The sequence below is a fragment of the Tamandua tetradactyla genome, chromosome 21, assembly GCF_023851605.1.
Source record: "Tamandua tetradactyla isolate mTamTet1 chromosome 21, mTamTet1.pri, whole genome shotgun sequence".
Classification (NCBI taxonomy): domain Eukaryota; kingdom Metazoa; phylum Chordata; class Mammalia; order Pilosa; family Myrmecophagidae; genus Tamandua; species Tamandua tetradactyla.
In genome coordinates this window covers 7,347,075-7,367,918 of record NC_135347.1, presented here as the reverse complement: position 1 = coordinate 7,367,918, position 20,844 = coordinate 7,347,075, and the positions used below count along the sequence as shown (strand labels likewise).

Below are 20,844 nucleotides of genomic sequence, written 5' to 3'. Positions count from 1 at the left end.
GTATTTTCTCCTATTCTCTGTCTTCTCAAAAAGACATGTTTTTCTGTTTTTGTACTTTTCTGAATGAGCAATGAATCTGCATCATGTTTTTACCATTTGTGAATTGTGAACCATGTTAGCCAATGTGTTTATCACAGAAAAGACATACTTGTTACATTCCAACAGACCACGACAGCTTATTGATAGAAGATTGAGAAGCAACCCAGTCACAGGATGATTTTTCTTCTAAAATTTAAGGGAAAAATATAACGCTGTCTCTTTTTAAAAAGCTGTATGTCTTCATTACCTTGGGAAATGCCTGTCTTTAGACTCTCTGTAAACGTATAAATAAACAGGATGACATGGGAGGAGGGGCTACAGGAATGGCTAAATGCTTTTAATGACAATACAGTAAAATGGAAGGAAATAAGAATATGCAGAGCACAAAATAAGCAAAAGTCTTGTCCTTGCCCAACTATTTGAAGCAAACATCTGTAAGTTAAATTTTAGCAAAACATTAGGTCATATGCCATGATTAAATGTCTCTTTAGGGATTACAACTAAGGAATGAGCATAAACCTGATATTTGGGGAAAGTAATCTTTACAGTCCCTGAAACTGCACCAATAAATGAGTATACAGATCTATAAAGTTTCTATGCTGATAAATGCATATAGAAATTGCTAATGCTGCTAAGTTATTTTGCACTGCTTGACTGGCAGCAAGGTTTGCCTCACTACTTTCAATCATGATTCTTGAGGATGGAACATTGAAAACTTTTGAATCTGAGTTATGAATCCATTCACATTGCTGGACCAGGCTGAAAGCTAACTCAAAATCAGGAATTGGGGCAAGAAAAAAATCATATTGATGACCGGGATGCCATTGTATATACATTGGTTGAATGCTGTTATAACATTGTGACAACTGTCTCCAACTCTTTTAAGAACCAAATCATTGTTTACAGTAAATGATCAAAATAATTAAAATAATTTTGAAGCTATATATAAAATTCAAGTGCTTATAAGTATGGTAGGAATAAAAATGATTCTTTCAACATGTTTTTGAGGTTCAAGATTTATTGCAGTGTTGAAAATCACAAAATAATGGTTTTATTTGAGATATGCTAAACATTTTATTTGTAAAATAGAATGTGAAGTAATGAGAGGATATGCAAATTTGCCATCTAATGGGTCAAACACACCCCTCCCAAACTGGTAGTGGTAGGAAACAGACAGAGATCCCAGAGGTATAAATGTAAGCTTTTAGAAATGAAAAAGATAATAGAATTCAATTGATATACTAAATAAATTTCCCTGAAGAAGAGAGATACATAATTGGTTTGTCAAATTCTATACTTGATTTAATTTTACTTTACTAAGCTTGGAGGGAAGTAAATTCGATTTTTTTTAAAGATTAATTTATAATTCACTTTCTTACAGGTTCTCAATTTTTAAGACCCTTTATCTATAAAGATAACGAGAGATTTTCTTAGTTTGTCTGTCGCCTTTGACTATGGTAATGTCGTTCGAAACAGAAGTGTTTCAATTTTACACAGCTGGCTTCATTAATCTTTCTAATTATTCTGATATTTTGGGAAAGCAATTAGACATATAAATGTGCTTTCTTTATAAAGTGATACAACTATGATTTTCAGGGTTGCGATTTTTGTTTTTCATTTTTCACATTTTTTTAAACTAAGGTATGTATCCAATTTTATTTTTTTTTCAAAATGATTCTTCAGTCACCTCAACATCATTTGTCAATTATTTCCTCTGTGACTTGTCACGTTCCACCAATGATTTGTCAGCTTTATCATACATAGAATTCTATATGCATTTAGGTCTAATTCTAGATTTTCTATTTTATTCCATCCCTGTTATTCTTTTTAAAGGCCACGTCTATATTTTCACAAATGAAAAGACTTAATAGTATGTTTTAATATTTCTTAGGATTAGACCCCCGCATTGTTTATTCTTTTCCAAGTGTTGCTTGGATATTCTGGCTTGTTAATTTTTCCATGTGAAAAATTGGAAAGATTCCTTTTATGGTTTTTAATCTTCCAGCTTCAGTTTTCCCAAATATACCCATTTATTAGTACTCAACAGAAAAAGTGACATGAACAGTTCACAAGAATGGAAATGCAAATGGCCCTTAAACATACAAAAATATATTCAATCTAGCTAAAATTAAAGAAAATTATAATAGATGTATCATTTCTTACATTATTGACAGAAGTCTAGAAGTTTGACAAAGTATTCTACTGATGAGGCTGAAGAAAAGTTATTTCAGATATTGCTGGTGGAAATGCAAAATACACCAGCTCTAAAAAAGGTAGTTTGACAGTATATCCCAAAAATGGAGATATAAAGTCTTTGACTTCTCAAGACTCTGATCTGAAAGTTTACATCCACAAATATATAACATATACATAATTTTGTATTGTATACAAATAAAAAAGTATTCATCAACTTTGTTTTGATAAAATATGGTTAGGGGGCCTAACCATCTCTCTCTACTGCAGTCATACTGCAGAGTAGCAAACCACACACATGTCCTGTTGAATAAGGCATAGAACCAGGTAGACCTAAGAAAGCTTATGGACCTTGCTTCTAAATTCCAATCCCCAGCCTTGATTTCCCCTATATAAGAGAACCAGAAGTTATGTTGCTGATTTCTTTCCTACTTACTAGTTGGTTTGATCTCACACTTACAATCTTCAAAATGTGAGGTTGAGGGAAGCAAGAATCTTGTTGCCTGATCTCTTTTCTCTTCCTGACTCTCCTTTGTTCCATTTTCACAATCCACTAGCTAGTTTGAAAGCTGGATCTTTCTTTCCCTTCTAGTGTGTCAGGAATATCCCTTACATTTTTCTTTTTCCCTAAAACAGCATTCAGTTGCCCCAGTTCTCTACAGGGAATGACTACAGCTTCTGGGAAAGGCTGGAGGTTGAGATAAAGATTAACATATAGGCGTTTCTTTTTTCAAAATTTTACTTGAATTGTACACATTTTGAGAAATACTACAGCAAGTAGTACAAGAAGGAAGAGAGTGCTGCCTCTATCTAGCTGAAGAATGATTATTGTTTGCTTTATTCTGCTTCCTAGAATGAGTAATCAATCTTTTATTGCTAAAGTAATGTTCTGTTACGTGGAACTATTACAAAAGTTACAATGGTTACTTCACCCCAGATTAATTGAACTTTTATCTGTAAAACAATTTCCCCTAAATGCAGAGAAGGTTAGGGCTTGAAAGTTTAATCTAAATACTCTTCTCTATTATTTGTGACTTTGAAGTGAAGGAGATATCAGAAATATTTGGCCATCAATAATAAGCAAATGTACTTCAATGATCATAATCCTCATTAAATGAGAAGAAAACAATTTAGAAAATTGTGGTAAAGTGAAGTGGGTACATGGTACTGTTAAAATTGATTGATATACAATTATATACTTTTATACTTTGTGTTATTCTTTAGAAATTTCAGAAAGGGTGTAACAAACACAATTCACAACTCGATAAAGAGATAAGTCTTCCTTGTATATGCTATGTGATCAGCTGTGTATGTGAGGGTCCATTATTTGAGTGGAATGTTGGGCCTTATCATAGTAATGATGAGGATTGCATTTCTGACTTGATTTTGCTGTTATTTCCTCAAAAAAAATCCATGTTTTTAATGTACTGATAGGGTGAGCTTTTTATTTATTTATTTATTATATTTTATTTATTTATGGGCTTTTTATTGAGCTGCCAGCAAATAATTTTAAATCTTCTTAGAATTTTTTTTTAATTGATATACTTTTTTTGTTTTTTTTTTTGTTTTTTGTTTTTTGTGTTATTTTTTTGCATGGGCAGGCACCAGGAATTGAATCCGGATCTCTGGCATGGCAGGTGAGAATTCTGCTACTGAGCCACTGTCGTATCACCCTCCTTAGTAGATTTTCACATCTGTAGTTGATTTGATGACCTAACAAGATATCCAACAAGAGTATATTTAACTTGGAGTGAAAGCATGTTATCAACGTGCTTGAGTGTGAGTATGTGCTTATGCAAGTTCTCCATATAGTAAAAGATAAATTTATTTTTAATAATATATTTTCCTTAAAACACCAAATACCTATTCAAATGAAGTATCTCTAAAAGGATTTATGTTTAACCTGAAAAAATGTACAATAAATATGTTATTTCCCTTAGGCCTATAGTCTTTTTTTGGATACTCTGTAGTGTAAATAGAGTATTTACTTTTGCCCAAATTAATGATTTGACTCCCTTTTATGTCTAGGTAGAAGAGAATTTTCCATTTTCTGATTTTGTCTATTCTAATTTTATTGTACTGTGATCAGAAATGTTCTTTGCAACATTACTATTGATAAAATAAATACTTGAATGTTCAAAAAGTGCCACAATACCTGGCAATTGACTGGCCAATGTAGTCATTATCCTATTTTCTACATTACCTCATATGATGTACATTACTCCATTTCCCTTACTTAATAAATCAGAAACTGAACACTAGACTACTGCTTTAAGCTTACATAATGCAGTAAGATTTGATTTGCTGAGGGGAATACATGATGCAGGATTTGCTTCCTTGGGTCTCTTTTCCCTTGGTTGGGAGAGTTAGCGCTAATGAAGCTATGATTAGAAAATTATCTGCAACCTTAAGTGCACTTGCTGATAAAACCACTAAATCCATAGCTGCCCAACAAAAATCTCTTCACTCCCTTACTTAAGTAGTGTGGGAAACATGAGGGCCTTAAACTACTTATTGGCAGAACAGGGAGGGAGTCTGTGGTGTGGCTGACATCACGTATTGTACCGGGAGAAAGACCTCTGCTATTAGAAGCTCAATTGCACAAAATTCCTGAGCAGACCACCCGGCCATAGAAGGTTCCTGTCTCTGAGTCCTTCGGTCTGCTTAGGAGTAATTGGTTTGGATATTTAGGACTCTAGTTGAGGAGTCTCCTGTAGTCTCTTGGTCTTTTCCACCTTGCTGTCACTGCAGTGGTCTTTCTGGTACCCTGAATTATCTCAAGACTCTAAATACTTTTCCATAGCCACTAACTCCTCAGATGGTGACAAGGTGACTCAAGCAAGAGAGACTAAAAGGGAGACAAAGGATAGATACCACTTAATGAATCTTTGTCACCTGTGACATCTGCAGTGAGACAAAATATGAATAAACCAGTGGTGTCAGAGAATGGAACCAAAGCCAAGTTTTGGTCAATCTCTCAGAACTGGGAGGATAACCTAAAGAAGGTAAATTTTCAAATTCAGGAGGCCAATTTGACAATTTTCATATCAAAAATGAAATTGGTAGCATGTAAGAAATTTTATCCTTCCTTTTTAGCAAAATCCATTGTGGAACTCTTTGCTATATCACTTTGTACTTTTTTGTGAGTACAAAAAAAACTATGTCCCAGTTTCTTAAAAAAGCATACAATCTACTACAGAGGTAAGGTTAAACTACATGACATTTTATTTAACAATAATAAGACTATCAAAACTCAATTATTTCCATAAGATTTGGCTTCAAATGAGCTTTACTAAAAATTGAAAATGAATGAAAGATATGTTGAGTATCCGTTTTGTTCCCCGCCCCTAACCAACCCAAGAGACAATGTGGGTGGACAGAAAGAAGCATAGCAAAGGCTTTGACAACTGAATTGAAGCCATTTTCTGCCTGGGGACATTACTTGTCAGAAGGGAGCCAGGCCAGGGAATAAGCCTAGAGAGGATGTAACTTTCACGAATCCTTGTTTTGCCAAGGCATGATGGGTCCGGCCTCATCTGTTTGGCTAAACTGCTACACAGGCCTTTGCACCCATTTCCTCAAAGGACGTGGAAAGTAAACATTCTCATTGATTTGACATCAACCATGTGCTTTACCTCAAGGCATATATTCTTGTGAAGGAACTTTTCCATCTCTATGACAGTGATTATTGGACCTTGGGAGACATCGCTGGTGAACTTTCCTACTGCTGATCCCACATCTTGTCAGAACCCTAAGTCCCAAGTATTCTTGGGGTTTTCTCCTTCCCCTGAGGTTCTCACCAATTCAATAATCTTCCCTCCAGGAGTTTCCACTTCAAAAATGTCTCCTTGTCCTTTTCTCAACTCTAGTGGTAGCAGTATACTGGTGCTCAATGCTCTTTAATTTGTATGAGGATGTTTGCTTTTCTGCACACAGTGTATCTGCCTTCTTCTCACTTCTGGGGAAAACAATGGGTATTGTTAGAAGTAGTTTTATGGACATAAGGGGGGTGGTGGCTGTAGGCATGTATAAAGAAAGAGGGGTACTGTGACTGCTTAGACAATCAGGAGCCACTCTGTAGGATCTGGTTTGGTTCATTTCCTCCCTTGTAGGGGTTGAAAAATAATCTGTTTGCATGATGATGTTCTTATACCAAGGCTTCCTTCCTGATCGCTTCCAGGTGTTCTCATCTTCATTTACCCCTACTTCTCTTCCTTTTTCCTCTTCTTTTTCAGCAAATCCAAGGCAAGATGGAAAGCCTGGCAGCTAAAGCCCTCATTGACCCCATGCTGCACGTGTTCCTGCAGCACCTCCAGGCTGGGGAAGACCCTGCAGCAGCCCATGCATCGGAAGCCACTGTCCAGGGCCACTAGCCAGTCGGGGGTTTTGGCCCTGGAACTCTCCTCCAGGGCAGGAATCTCTGCTTCGTCAGCCTCTTCTCTTTCCTCTTGGGCTTCTACCTCCAAGTTGGACTCACTCTCAGTTAAGAGTTCTCTGGTAGATACGCAAGAGTGGGTGGCTCCTGTGTGAATTTCTTCAGGACAAGTCATTTCTTCCATTTTTGCCTTCTTAAGGGGAGGCTCCACTTCTTTCTCTGTATTATCCCTTAAGACAGCTACACCCCTTTTCATCTGGACACGCATGTAGTAAATGTTCATGAGTTTTTCCTCTTTTGTCACGTGGATGGATGGCATGCACGTCTTACTGATGGGATGAAAAGGTAAAGTGACATGTGGCAAGGGGGAGGAAGTATCCTCTTGCTCTGAGTCCTGGGGTTGAGGCATCTCAGAAGACCCAAGAGCGAGGCCACCTTGTTGAAACTGACAGATTCCTGGGAAATAAAATTTCAAACATAAGACAAATTGATTACGTGTGAGAAGTGTGTAGGAATAAAGATGGCCTTGAGACTACGTCTGTGAGTATGTGGATAACAAGTACACATGTGTGTGGTATTTTAGAATTCTCTGTGTGGTGTGTGTTATTTGAGGTGTGTGTGTGTTGTATAAATATGTATTGAATGAGTATGTGGTCTGTCTCAAGAAATTGTATGGGTGCACCTGTCTGAGCCAGAAATGCAATGGTTATTGAGTATGTGCATGTGTGATATGTGGTGTGACAGTACCTGTGAGTGAGTGCAGCAGAGGTGTATGTTGTTAGATCATGACACTGTAAGACTTAGAGCATTAGAGAACGAGTATATGAGCTCTCAGAATGCACAGTTCTATGAAGAACAGAAGGCATTGTGGATGAATTAGCACATGGATGAGAAATACTACATATGAAATTGCATTGCTTTTACAGCGTGTGAGGTTTTTAGGGTATGTTCTTGTCTGAGGGAGTTGAAACAAGTCATCTGTGATGTGAGGTGTTTGTGAGAGTAGGATGTAAAAGAGTGAGTCTGAGGAAGAATTGAGGGAATCAGGGCATAAGGGTATACGTGTTTGCTGCCACTAGGGAATAGGAAGTGTGGATCGAGAGTGCAGGGATGAGCATTTGAGAGAATGAGTGGAAAAGAGAAGTAAGGCTATCCCTTGTGGCATGGAGTCTAGATGTGCGAGTGTGTATGCGGGTATGAGTGTGTGCTGATGTGAGGCAGATGGTTGTGATAAAATTCCCACACATTTATCGGCACTCTCCACTGGCTTACCCACAGTTGTGCCAGTGTTCACATGTTGGAATTTTATGCCAAAGAGCTCAGTTCTATTCTTGACAATGCAGTCCCTTTTTTTCCCTCCACAGAGGTCTCAGTTTTAGTTCCTCTGCCATGAAGCTTTTTCCCATTTTGAAGGGAAAGTGAATGAAGTAAGGGTTGGTCTGAGCAGTTCTACAGCATTCTTACTCAAGCTGAGATCACCCACGCCCACCCTGCCCCTCTCCACATCGCCTTACTGTCTTCCTCATTAACTGTGATCTTGCAGGCAGAGGATGAATATTCAGAGTCAGAGTAATTTTCTCTTGCTGTCTGAGTCCACGCTGAGACCATTACTGACCCAGGCTGCAAAGTATCCTCTTGAAACTTCCAGATTTCTGAGGAATTGAATAAAAACACTGAGGTATGTGATATTTGCTGGGTTCTGTGTCCATTCAGGAAATAAATACATATAGAATAGATACCCTGGGCCTGACATTGCTTCCACCCATGGGACTTGCTCTTAAGAGAAAGTAACCTGACTTTCTCAATTAAAACTTCCAAAATATACGTAAACAATAACAGTTATTATGACTGTGCATGTGGAGGTTTTATGAGTAAGACCGGGTATGCTATGTTTATTTCTGAGGATGTATACAAAGTATTGAAGATGGAATACCATTTCTAAAATATACTTTTCAGTCACTAAAAGTTGGACATTATTTTCAGCATAATTTTCCTCATAAGGAATTATGTAAATAGACAATATGCAATGCAGGTTTTATGAAGAATTTTGCATGTATATATAGAGCTACAGATATGCAGGGTAGATGAGATATAGAGATAAATGCAATGATCGTTTTGAGGGGTAGGGTTTCCGCAGTAACTGGGCATAGTACTGGAAGTGTTCAAATGAAACATTCAGACTTTCTACAAATTCCTTCTCTGGTAATGAGTTTCCATATTTATCCTGGATTTTAAATTAGGAGCCTCCCTCAATGGAGACAGAAAATCTTGCATAGATTGGTCAGAGACCCTGGACTAGTCCATGAGAGATAGGGTGATTTTGCCAGTTGCTAAGCAGATGAGCTCAGTTTGATCTCAAGGCTGTCATTCTATCTTATCTTCCCTCCTGGTCCACCATCTTCAGGCCCGCCTGCCCCCCATGCCCTTACTGGTATGGATGAGATTGTCTGCAGAAGAGGCACAGTATCTTGAATTTGAGTCCTTCTCTGCCATCTGCCTGTTGTCTTGGAACAACCCTGAGGGTCCAGGCTCCAGACTTTCTTTAGTCAGGTCTGGGCATTCTTGGAAAGAGAAGGAAAACCACATAAATGTTATTTCTTGCATTCAGTAAACAGTCAAGTTCTCTCAGGTACAACAATGCCTATGACCTTTGTCTTCATGACGATTATAGTCGAGTCCCTATTCAGCGTTCCAAAATCTAAGGATACAAAAACATGTGTTGGAATGGTGTATATTGTGGGGCTGGATTGCAGATGAGTGGACTGTGTTGTTTTGTGCAGTGTATAAGAGGCTCAACATTTTGCCTGACATAGAATTAGGTGCATGTATTATTTGTTATCGCTATTTCTATTTACCTTGAAGAATAAATTTGATGTTTGCCCATAAGTAAAATGCTTCTGTTTGTCAGTTGTCCATTCTTTCATGGAAACCTAAATGCTTCCTGGGGAAGTTAGAATTTTCAGGAAAAAAAATCCACTGACTTTCCATTTTTTGTTCCCAGCTGCCTCCTTCCTCACGCTAAAGCATCTGTACTCAGGGTCTTGTTGGATGCGGGAGTTGTAAGAACTGCTCATTCTGAGCATGGGTAAGAGCCTCCAACAAGATCTCTGAGGTTGGCTCTAGTTTGCACCTCTCAATATTGTCCACATCTTGCCTCTCAGGTGCCCCCCCTACTTCCTCTGGTATAGCTTCACTTGGTCGCATCAGTCACACCATCTTTCTCAGTGTCCCTTGAACACATTGAGCTTGACTCACTTTCTCACCTCTAACTATTATAGTGATAGTTATATCAGTTATTTACTGATCCCCATTGATCAGTAAATTTTAGTTTGTTGTTTTTCCCCAGGACAATTTATATTTTGAATGCATGCTACACTATTATGGATTAAAATATATCATGAAAATCTCCAGTTAGTTGTTCTTATTTCCCTTTCCCAAGGAACTGAACTCATAGGCTTCAGTAAGTGACTAGGTAAATTTATGTTCCTCAAACAACATCCCATAAACACATTAAGCCCCTTCCTCTGTTTGAAAACTTCCTACTCTATGTCAAAACTTTTATTCTCAAAACACATTCAATCTGCATCTGGGTAATTGTAGAGTGTCACTGTAGGATGGGGATGAAGAATTCAGACTTGCCACAAATTCCTTCTTTGGTAATGAGTTTCCATATTTATCTTGGATTTTAAATTAGGAGCCTCTCCCAAAGGAGACAGAAAATCTTACATAGATTGGTCAGAGACCCTGGACTAGTCCTTGAGAGATGGAGTGATTTTGTCAGTTGCTAAGCAAATGAGCTCAATTTCATCTCAAGGCTGTCATTATATCCTACCTTCCCTCCTGGTCCATCTTCAGGCCCGCCTGTCCCCCACCCCCTTACCGGTATGGATGAGATTGTCTGCAGAAGAGGCACAGTATTCTGAATCTGAGTCCTTCTCTTCCATATGCCTGTTGTCTTGGAACAACCCTGAGGGTCCAGGCTCCAGACTTTCTTTAGTCAGATCTGGGCATTCTTGAAAAGAGAAGGAAAACCACATAAATGTTATTTCTTGCATTCAGTAAACAGTCAAGTTCTCTCAGGTACAACAATGCCTATGGCCTTTATCTTCATGACGATTATAGTGCAGTATTGAAAGAATGAAGTTGTGCAAAACCAAATTTGAGGAATGCATATGTTGGGAAATGAGAGTGTGAAGGTTTAGTGTGTGAAGACATTAGCTTATGTGTGTGGTTGGGAATATAAGCAAGGTGAGAGTAAAGGCATGAGTGTTCACAGATGTGAAAATGGAGTAATGGTGCTGAGATTAGTTGGATGTGGCTTTGGGTGTGACAGCTTAAAGATGTGCATTTCAAATCTTTGTCCCTTCCTCATGCATGAAGGAACCTAAGTTGCAGTACTCTGCTCTCCTCCTGAAGACACAGGAGAATCCAGTGGCCCTTCCTTAAATGACTCAGTCTGAGATTTCTGCCCAACAGTATGAGTCCAGACTTTTCTTGAACTTTTCAAACTGCCTGTCAGGACCCTACCCACTTTGTGACCAGCAGAACCCAACCGCTCAGGTTCAGACTGAGTTAGTCTTCTACTGTTTTGCTGACAACTCTGTCATTCCATCGGTTCTCCATCTGCTCAAACATACCCCTATTCTGATATCCTTGCACTCTTAGATATTCAGATTCCCCATGAATACAAAGACTTTGTTTTATTTAGATCCAGTGCACATCTCCCAGGGGAGAAGGGGAAGACTTTGGGTTACTGATGTGGCCTGGACACCAGTTTATTTACAGGGAGTCTCAGCTGGATTTCACACCCAATCTCCCTTTCCCACACCCCACCCCCAACTTCAGTTCAGATATCTCCACTTAGCAGTTTTCTTGTCCCTTAAGGTGATGTAGGGTAAATCTTCTGAGATAGAGAAGATTTTCCTGATCTTATGGGAAATGTGACCAAGCTGTGCAGCATCATTTTGTAGCTGCAAGTTTTCTGTGAAATAGAGTTAACTTAGAGAAATATGTACAATCTTTCACCTGTTTGGTAAGTATTGATTGCTTACTATAATTCAGATATTCATAAGAGACTGTGTCTCCTTCCTCATTGAAGCTTTAAAACATAAGTATCATTAAGTTTTAATTTTGTCTAGGTTTCGAGTTGAAATCTGGGTGGATGCCTGATTTGTATGGTGTCTATAGAGTTTGCTTCTCGTGTGTGTATCTTGGAACAGTGCTGTCACATAAAGTGTGCAGTCAATATACGATAGAAATTTTAATATTTCTTTATTAAACTTGTATTTACCTGATTATACATATGGCATATATATTATATTTCATGGTAGAAAACTGTGACATGTAAATAATGTTTACCGAGAACTTGCAGATGTACCTCACATGATGAAAAGGACTTTGCAGATATGATTAAGGATCTTGACATGGGGAGATGTTCCTGGGTTATCAGGGTAAATCTTAAATCTAATACTAGGGTCCTTTAAGTTGGAGGAAGATGTTCAAAGGCAGGAGAAGGAGATGTGACAAAAGAAGAGGTTGGAGTGATGAGATAAAGTGCCTGTGAGCTGAGGAATCCAGGAAGCCCCCCAAATCTGGACAATACAAATAATAGATTCTTCTCTGGAGCTTCCAGAAGGAAACAGTTCTGACAATACCTTGATTTTAGCACCATAAGATTCATTTTGGCATTATGAACTCTAAAATTGCATATAGTAAATTACTGTTGTTTCAAACTTGTGAAAATATATGAAAGCATCAATAAGATAACAAGTAAGTGAATATATTAAAGTTAAAGTTCTCTATATATTCAGAATTTAACTAGGGTCTTTCCCATGGGTGGAGTTTTAAATTTTAATATTCCGTTTTCCTGAGTGCAGTGTTGCTTGCTTGAGTCAATGGTTTTACTTTCTCTTTGAGGAATATAAAGAAAGATCTTAAGGGTTTAACTCCCAGTCACTCATCGAACTATCTATCTTACATGCTATTTTGATTCAGTGCTTTAGTTACACCTGTTTTGCTTATCATTTCCAAATTAGTAATCATTTTTGGTGTTTCAATCGTCAGAGATTACTCAATGATGGGAATATCATTTTATTAGCTCACCATTTCTTTCTCAGCTGAAGAAAATTGAATTTAATTTTTCTGAGTAGATTATTTCTGAGTACATTTTACATATTCTTTATGGTTTTATCTGAAAAATTTTCATTTCATCCTTGGTATTGTATGATAGTGAATGTTCCTTATCTCTAGCATAGTCTTTTATATTCTTGTCTTTAGGATGCTATAATTGCTGTTTAGAAGTTTTTGCTGCTTGATGAATCGTCATTCTTTTGAAGGTATTCTATCTTTTTCTCTGGTTGCATAAAGCCTTTGTTTTTGGAGTTCGGCATTTTTTCAATATCATGTGTTTGGGTGTGGATTTATTTTTGCCTAATCTGTAATGGATTCATTAAGCTCCCTGATTTTGAAGATTAATATGCTTCATCACTTCTGGAAAATTCTCTGTGATAATCTCCTTTAACATTACCTCACATTTTCTGTTTATTTTCAGAAACCTCAATTTGATATGTGTCCTACTTTCCACATTTTTTCCATATTAACCTGAATCCTTTCTTCATGTTTTACAGTGACTTATCCCTCTGGTTCATATTGCAGTTAGTTTTTTAGTTTTGTCTTCCAGTTCGCTTATTTTCTTATCACTGGTCTATAATCTGCTGTTTAATCCACAGACCTTATTAAAATGTGTTGGAAAAAACACTTCATTTCTAAAAGTTCTACTAAGTTGCTTTTCAAATTGGTTTCCTTTTTTATTCGATATTTCTTTAATTGTGAATCTTTTGTATCATTCATGGTTTTAAATATATTAATCTACCTTTCCTATAAATTGTTCAACTACATTTTCTCCTTGGAGTCAAAACTTGCTATTTGTTATATTTGCAGACTTGGCCTTAAAGCTGTGTTTTGCAATTTTTGATTCTGAGCTCATCTTCAGTAAAGTATCATATATAGCAGATTCATCACATACTTCAATGACCACCTAGACCGTGTTCCCATTGTCTACTGCCAGATATTACTGAGCTGTGATTAGCTACAGTTCTATTTTGTGTTACTTTTTCATTTTTAGATTTAAATGAAATATATTAGTTGTGGAGAATATACCCATGAATTGCACTTCCCTATAAAGGACACTATTATTCCAAATGAATATCCACGGAATTTTCCCCCAACACATACCTGAAAATTAAAAGGATAAAAGTATTTTTGGTGGGTTACTGTTGTTGGATCAGAAAAAGAAATTTAGGCACTGACTGAAAGGAACGGAGATGAAAGTTGGGACTAGGACCTAAGAACACCTTTCTGTCAGTGCCTGAGCAGAGAGGCAGGGCTGGACACATCTCTTCAGACTCCCACAACCTCATCTAACCAGATTTTAGTTCTTCTTCTGTTTCCTTACCAGCACCTGAGGGCATGGGTAAAGATGAGACACAGGAAAAGTATTCTGATACAGAGGATGTATCTGTTTCCTCACAAGCTGAGTTAGTAGTCTTCAAAGGGCAGCCAGATTGTGAAGTATCTCTGCATAAGTTGGTGATTCCTAGAAAATAGAATAGAAGTTGAAGAGATATACAGGGTTTGATCATTCATTCATTCATCCATTTTATCATAAAATATTTCGAGTAGTTATCATGTTCTGAGCTCTGTGGGCAGAAATGTTTCCTGACCTCAAGAGAAATGAATTCTGTATCCTCTTAGAACCCCAACGTGCATGGACACTAAGATTTTGTGTTATCATTGGGTGTGAGGATTTGGATTGGATTGCATTAATGTTATATTCCTGATAGAGTCAGAATTTGTGAAAAAAAATGCTTTCTTTTTATTGCTTTCTTCTATTGTGTCAAATTTTTCTTCTGGAGTACTACTTGCTGGGAGCCTAGTTGTTTCACACTCCAGTCCTTGATTCCCAGGGCATAATTTTATATTCAGAAGAAACACAATTCCTAAGGGAACCACAGACGTTTATTTAGGTTCCCTTAGGAATTACTTCTTATTAAGTAAGTGGATGTATTAACCTTAAAGGTCTCCATACATTCAGTATTTAGCTAGGGGCTTTCCCATGGGTAGGTTTTAATATTTTAATATTCCACATTCCTGAGTGCAGTGTTGCTTGTTTGAGTCAATACTTTTGCTTTATCTTTGAGGAATAAAAACAAAGATCTTTGATGTTTAACTCCCAGTCACTCATCAAAGTATCTTACGTGCTACTTGATTCATTGATATAGATATGCCTATTTTGCTTATCACTTCCAAATTAGTAATTAATTTTGGTGTTTCAATCATCAGAGATTATTCAATCACAGGCTTATCATCTTAGTAGCTCACGTTTCTTTGCCAAACTGAAGAAAATTAAATTTAATTTTTTGAGTAGATTCTTTCTGGGTACTTTTTACATTTTCTCTATAGTTCTACCTGAAAAATTTCATTTCATCCTTGTTATTGTTTGATAGTGATTGTTCCTTATCTCTAGCACAGTCCTTTATATTCTTGTAAAAATTGCTGTTTATAAGTTTTTGCTGCCTGATGAATCCTCATTCTTTTGAAGGTATTCTATCCTTTTCTCTGGTTGCATAAAGTCTTTGCTTTTAGTGTTCAGCATTTTTTCAATATCACGTGTTTGGGTGTGGATTTATTTTTCCCTAATCTGTAATGGATTCATTAAGCTTCCTGATTTTGAAGATTTATGTGTTTCCTCACTTCTGGGAAATTCTCTACCATAATCTCTTTTAGTATTACCTCATATTTTTTTGGTTTTATTTTTCAGATACCTCAATTTGATATACATCCTGCTTTCCACATTTTTTCCTTATTAACCTTTATCCTTTCTTCATGTTTTATAATGATTTATCTCTCTGGTTTATATTGTAGGTAGTTTCTCAGCTCTATCCCCAGTTCACTAATCTTCTTTTCACTGGTCTATAACCTGCTGTGTAATCCACAGCCCTTTTTATAATTTGTTGGAAAAAAACTCTTCAATTCTAAAACTTCAATTGGTTGCCTTTCAGACTGGTTTCCTTTTTTATTTGATAGTTCTTTAATTGTCCATTTTTTGTATCTTTCATAGTTTTGGACATATCGGTCTACCTTCCCTATAAAGTTGTTCAATTATATTATCTCCTTGGGGCTTAAAATGTGCCATTTGTTATATTTGCAGCCTCGGGCTTAGAGTTGTGCTTTTTCAATTTTTGATAGTGAGCTCATCTTCAGCAAAGCATCATATATAGAAGACGCTTCACATAATTGAATGACCACCTAGAGCATTCACCTATTTTCTACTGCCAGGTATTACGGAGCTATTATTAGCCAGAGTTCTATTTTGGGTTAATTTTTCATTTCTAGATATAATTGAAATGTATCAGTTGTGGAGACTGTACCCATGAATGTCCCCACCCTCTAAAGGACACTATTTTTCCTAAAGTATATATCCACAGAATTTGTCCCCAACACATGTGCAAAAATTAAAAGATAAAAGTATTTTTGATGGGTTACTGTTCTGGACCAGAAACAGTCAGTGCCTAGGCACTGACTGAAAGGAAAAAAGAAAGTTGGGACTAGGACGTAAGAACACCTTTCTGTCAGTGCCTGAGCAGAAAGGCAGGGCTGGACACATCTCCTCAGACTCCCACATCCTCATCTAACCAGATTTTAGTCCTTTCTTCTGTTTCCTTACCAACACCAGAGGGCATGGGTAAAGATGAGACACAGGAAAAGTATTCTGATACAGAGGATTTATCTGTTTCCTCACAAGCTGAGTTAGTAGTCTTCATAGGGCAGCCAGATTTTGAAGTATCTCTGCATAAGTTGGTGATTCCTAGAAAATAGAATAGAAGTTGAAGAGATATACAGGGTTTGATCATTCATTCATTCATCCATTTCACCATAAAATATTTTGAGTAGTTATCATGTTCTGAGCTCTGTGGGCAGACATGTTCCCTGACCTCAAGAGAAATGAATTCTGTATCCTCTTAGAACTCCAACGTGCATGGACACATAAAATTTTGTGTTATCATTGGGTGTGAGGATTTGGATAGGATTGCATTAATGTTATATTCCTGATGGAGTCAGAATTTGTGAAAAAAATGGAAAAATTGCTTTCTTCTATTGTGTCAAATTTTTCTTCTGGAGTACTACTTGCTGGGAGCCTAGTTGTCTCACACTTCAGTCCTTGATTCCCAGGGCATAATTTTATATTCAGAAGAAACACAATTCCTAAGGGAACCACAGACGTTTATTTAGGTTCCCTTAGGAATTACTTCTTATTAAGTAAGTGGATGTATTAACCTTAAAGGTCTCCATACATTCAGTATTTAGCTAGGGGCTTTCCCATGGGTAGGTTTTAATATTTTAATATTCCACATTCCTGAGTGCAGTGTTGCTTGTTTGAGTCAATACTTTTGCTTTATCTTTGAGGAATAAAAACAAAGATCTTTGATGTTTAACTCCCAGTCACTCATCAAAGTATCTTACGTGCTACTTGATTCATTGATTTAGATATGCCTATTTTGCTTATCACTTCCAAATTAGTAATTAATTTTGGTGTTTCAATCATCAGAGATTATTCAATCACAGGCTTATCATCTTAGTAGCTCACGTTTCTTTGCCAACCGAAGAAAATTGAATTTAATTTTTTGAGTAGATTCTTTCTGGGTACTTTTTACATTTTCTCTATAGTTCTACCTGAAAAATTTTCATTTCATCCTTGTTATTGTATGATAGTGATTGTTCCTTATCTCTAGCACAGTCTTTTATATTCTTGTAAAAATTGCTGTTTATAAGTTTTTTCTGCCTGACAAATCCTCATTCTTTCGAAGGTATTCTATCCCTTTCTCAGGTTGCATAAAGTCTTTGCTTTTAGTGTTCGGCATTTTTTCAATATCACGTGTTTGGGTGTGAATTTATTTTTGCCTAATCTGTAATGGATTCATTAGGCTTCCTGATTTTGAAGATTTATGTGTTTCCTCACTTCTGGGAGATTCTCTACCATAATCTCTTTTAGTATTACCTCATATTTTCTTGGTTTTATTTTTCAGATACCTCAATTTGATATGCATCCTGCTTTCCACATTTTTTCCTTATTAACCTTTATCCTTTCTTCATGTTTTATAATGATTTATCTCTCTGGTTTATATTGTAGGTAGTTTCTCAGCTCTATCCCCAGTTCACTAATCTTCTTTTCACTGGTCTATAACCTGCTGGGTAATCCCTTTTATAATTTGTTGGAAAAAACTCTTCAATTCTAAAACCTCAATTGGTTGCCTTTCAGACTGGTTTCCTTTTTTATTTGATAGTTCTTTAATTGTCCATCTTTTGTATCTTTCATAGTTTTGGACATATCGGTCTACCTTCCCTATAAAGTTGTTCAATTACATTATCTCCTTGGGGCTTAAAACGTGCCGTTTGTTATATTTGCAGCCTCGGGCTTAGAGTTGTGCTTTTTCAATTTTTGATAGTGAGCTCATCTTCAGCAAAGCATCATATATAGAAGACGCTTCACATAATTGAATGACCACCTAGAGCATTCACCTATTTTCTACTGCCAGGTATTACGGAGCTATTATTAGCCAGAGTTCTATTTTGGGTTAATTTTTCATTTCTAGATATAATTGAAATGTATCAGTTGTAGAGACTGTACCCATAAATGTTCCCACCCTCTAAAGGACACTATTTTTCCTAAAGTATATATCCACAGAATTTTTCCCCAACGCATGTGCAAAAATTACAAGATAAACGTATTTTTGATGGGTTACTGTTCTGGACCAGAAAAGAAATCTAGGTACTGACTGAAAGGAAAGAAGAAAGTTGGGACTAGGACGTAAGAACACCTTTCTGTCAGTGCCTGAGCAGAGAGGCAGGGCTGGACACATCTCCTCAGACTCCCACATCCTCATCTAACCAGATTTTAGTCCTTCTTCTGTTTCCTTACCAGCACCAGAGGGCATGGGTAAAGATGAGACACAGGAAAAGTATTCTGATACAGAGGATTTATCTGTTTCCTCACAAGCTGAGTTAGTAGTCTTCATAGGGCAGCCAGATTTTGAAGTATCTCTGCATAAGTTGGTGATGCCTAGAAAATAGAATAGAAGTTGAAGAGATATACAGGGTTTGATCATTCATTCATTCATCCATTTCACCATAAAATAGTTTGAGTAGCTATCGTGTTCTGAGCTCTGAGAGCAGACACGTTCCCTGACCTCAAGAGAAATAAACTCTGTATCCTCTTACAACCCCAACGTGCATGGACACATAAAATTTTGTGTTATCATTGGGTGTGAAGATTTGGATTGGATTACATTAATGTTATATTCCTGAATGTGTTAGAATTTGTGAAAAAAATGGAACTATTGCTTTATTCTATTTTGTCACTTTTTGTTCTGGAATACTAATTTCAGCGAGACTAGATTGTCTCACTCTTGTTCCCAGGGCATAATTTTATATTCAGAAGCAACACATTTCCTAAGGGAACCACAGAACTTTATTTAGGGGTAGGATATTCTAGCTGCAACCACTGCTTCCATTTCAATTCCTTCTTACTATTTTTCTCCCAAAATTCCCTTCTGAAAACAATATGTATTTTCCTCATCAGTATGTCTCTAACTTGGGCAGAGAACTGGCTTATTTCTTTATTCTCTACTTTCATTTAGAACCTGACTCATAGCTTTTCATATCTATTCACATTCTTTTAGATTTCTGGTATCCTTTGCCTTTCTCTTCATTTTTCACTCTATGGTAACCTCAGCATCCCACCTCCAAGAGATTTACAACCTCAAATGAAACTTCTGGTATATTTATTTTGTTGAAGAAATAAAACATTCTTGATCTCCTTATTTCACTGTCCTTATTTCGAATGTCAATGCTCACTGTTCATGTTTTAACTGTTCAAAATTATTAATTGTCCTTTGACATTCAAGTTTGGGTCTCATAAGAGTAGTATGTCAAAAGTGGAGCAAAATTCTGTATGGTGAGTACAGTGTACTGGATGTGTACAAGCTCATAGCACTTTGGTTAAAACTGGGTTAGGGCATAAAGTATGATTGAGTTGATATTTGTGAGACAAGTATGGGATGAGTTTGGTGCAAGTGCAGATGATATGGTCAATTTGTTTCCATGCTGATTCTGCATATATTTACGTGTGTAGGTTGCAAATTTCATGATTATAGATTGGTGTGTATGTGTTTGGCATGGAATTCTGTGCTTCAGCTACATAATGTAATTAATATGGATATTTTTCAAGATTAGATAAGTTAGTGTATTTGTGAGATCTAAGGAAATAATGAAAAGACATGAGGCTATGAAAATCAGGGTGTAGAGAATATGGAATTGTGAGAAGAGCTAAAGAAGAAGAGAGTAAAAGACTAAGTGAACAGTAGTATCTGATTGAATTAACAAAATGAAAAGATGAAAAAAGTCTGATTTCTGACTAATTAAGATAGAGTATGAATAATGTTGCCTAGCTAAATCTTAGGCATTCATCAACAAAATGTGTCTAAACAGCATATGACATGTAATATGATGTTCAGAAAATCATAACTGGCAATATCCCAGGCTATAACTATTAACCCAGCTAAGGAGAAACAGTAAAGAAATTAATATACATTCATGCAATGAAATATAAACAGAATGAGAATGAACAAACAGCAATTTCATATAACATGGATGAATTTCACAAATGTAATGGTGAATGAAAGGCAGACCCAAAGGATAGAATGTGCACTTCTATAGAGTTCAAAAATAGGGATAACTAATCTAGGGTTTTATAAGTAAGTGGAATCATTATTCTTTGGATGGTAGTGAAAAAAATAGAGCAGAAGGAGGATGCTGAGATCCTAATAATGCCTCTTTATCTGGGTACAAATCTGCTCTTACTTTGTTAAAAATCATCCACAAGTTATACTTGTGATAGCTGCACTTTTCTGTGTACTTTCATATAATTCACATCAAAATAAAAATTAAGGTAAATATATGTATATTTTAGAAGGTAAGTCATGAGAAGAAAATGGGGAATAAAAATATCCATTCAGGAACAGGTATTATTCATCGGTTCATCAAATATTATTTGAATATCTGATATGTACTTGATACTATGTTCTACGTGTTAAAGATAAAGCAGTGGCAAAACTAAAAAAACAAAACAAACAACAACAAAAACAAAAACAACTATCCCCATGAGGTATGCACAAATACAA

The 20,844-nt window shown here is 36.5% G+C and overlaps 1 protein-coding gene across 11 annotated transcripts in view; it reads right to left on the bottom strand.

The window, feature by feature from the left end:
* Positions 1–5,425: 5,425 nt before the first annotated feature.
* LOC143665447 (uncharacterized) overlaps positions 5,426–20,844 on the bottom strand; it is a 66,165-nt gene continuing 50,746 nt past the window's right edge. For 5 of the 11 annotated variants that reach the window (XM_077138848.1, XM_077138844.1, XM_077138846.1 and 2 more), the window contains 7 exons: positions 18,585–18,725; positions 16,332–16,472; positions 14,061–14,201; positions 10,488–10,619; positions 9,037–9,168; positions 8,122–8,259; positions 5,426–7,063 (listed from right to left, as the gene is read on the bottom strand). In XM_077138848.1, the coding sequence (XP_076994963.1) occupies positions 6,435–7,063; positions 8,122–8,259; positions 9,037–9,168; positions 10,488–10,619; positions 14,061–14,201; positions 16,332–16,472; positions 18,585–18,725 (1,454 nt within the window). In that variant the 3' untranslated portion in view covers positions 5,426–6,434. The remainder of the gene's footprint in view (positions 7,064–8,121; positions 8,260–9,036; positions 9,169–10,487; positions 10,620–14,060; positions 14,202–16,331; positions 16,473–18,584; positions 18,726–20,844) is intronic. The other 6 variants (XM_077138851.1, XM_077138850.1, XM_077138852.1 and 3 more) reach the window with 3 other exon arrangements.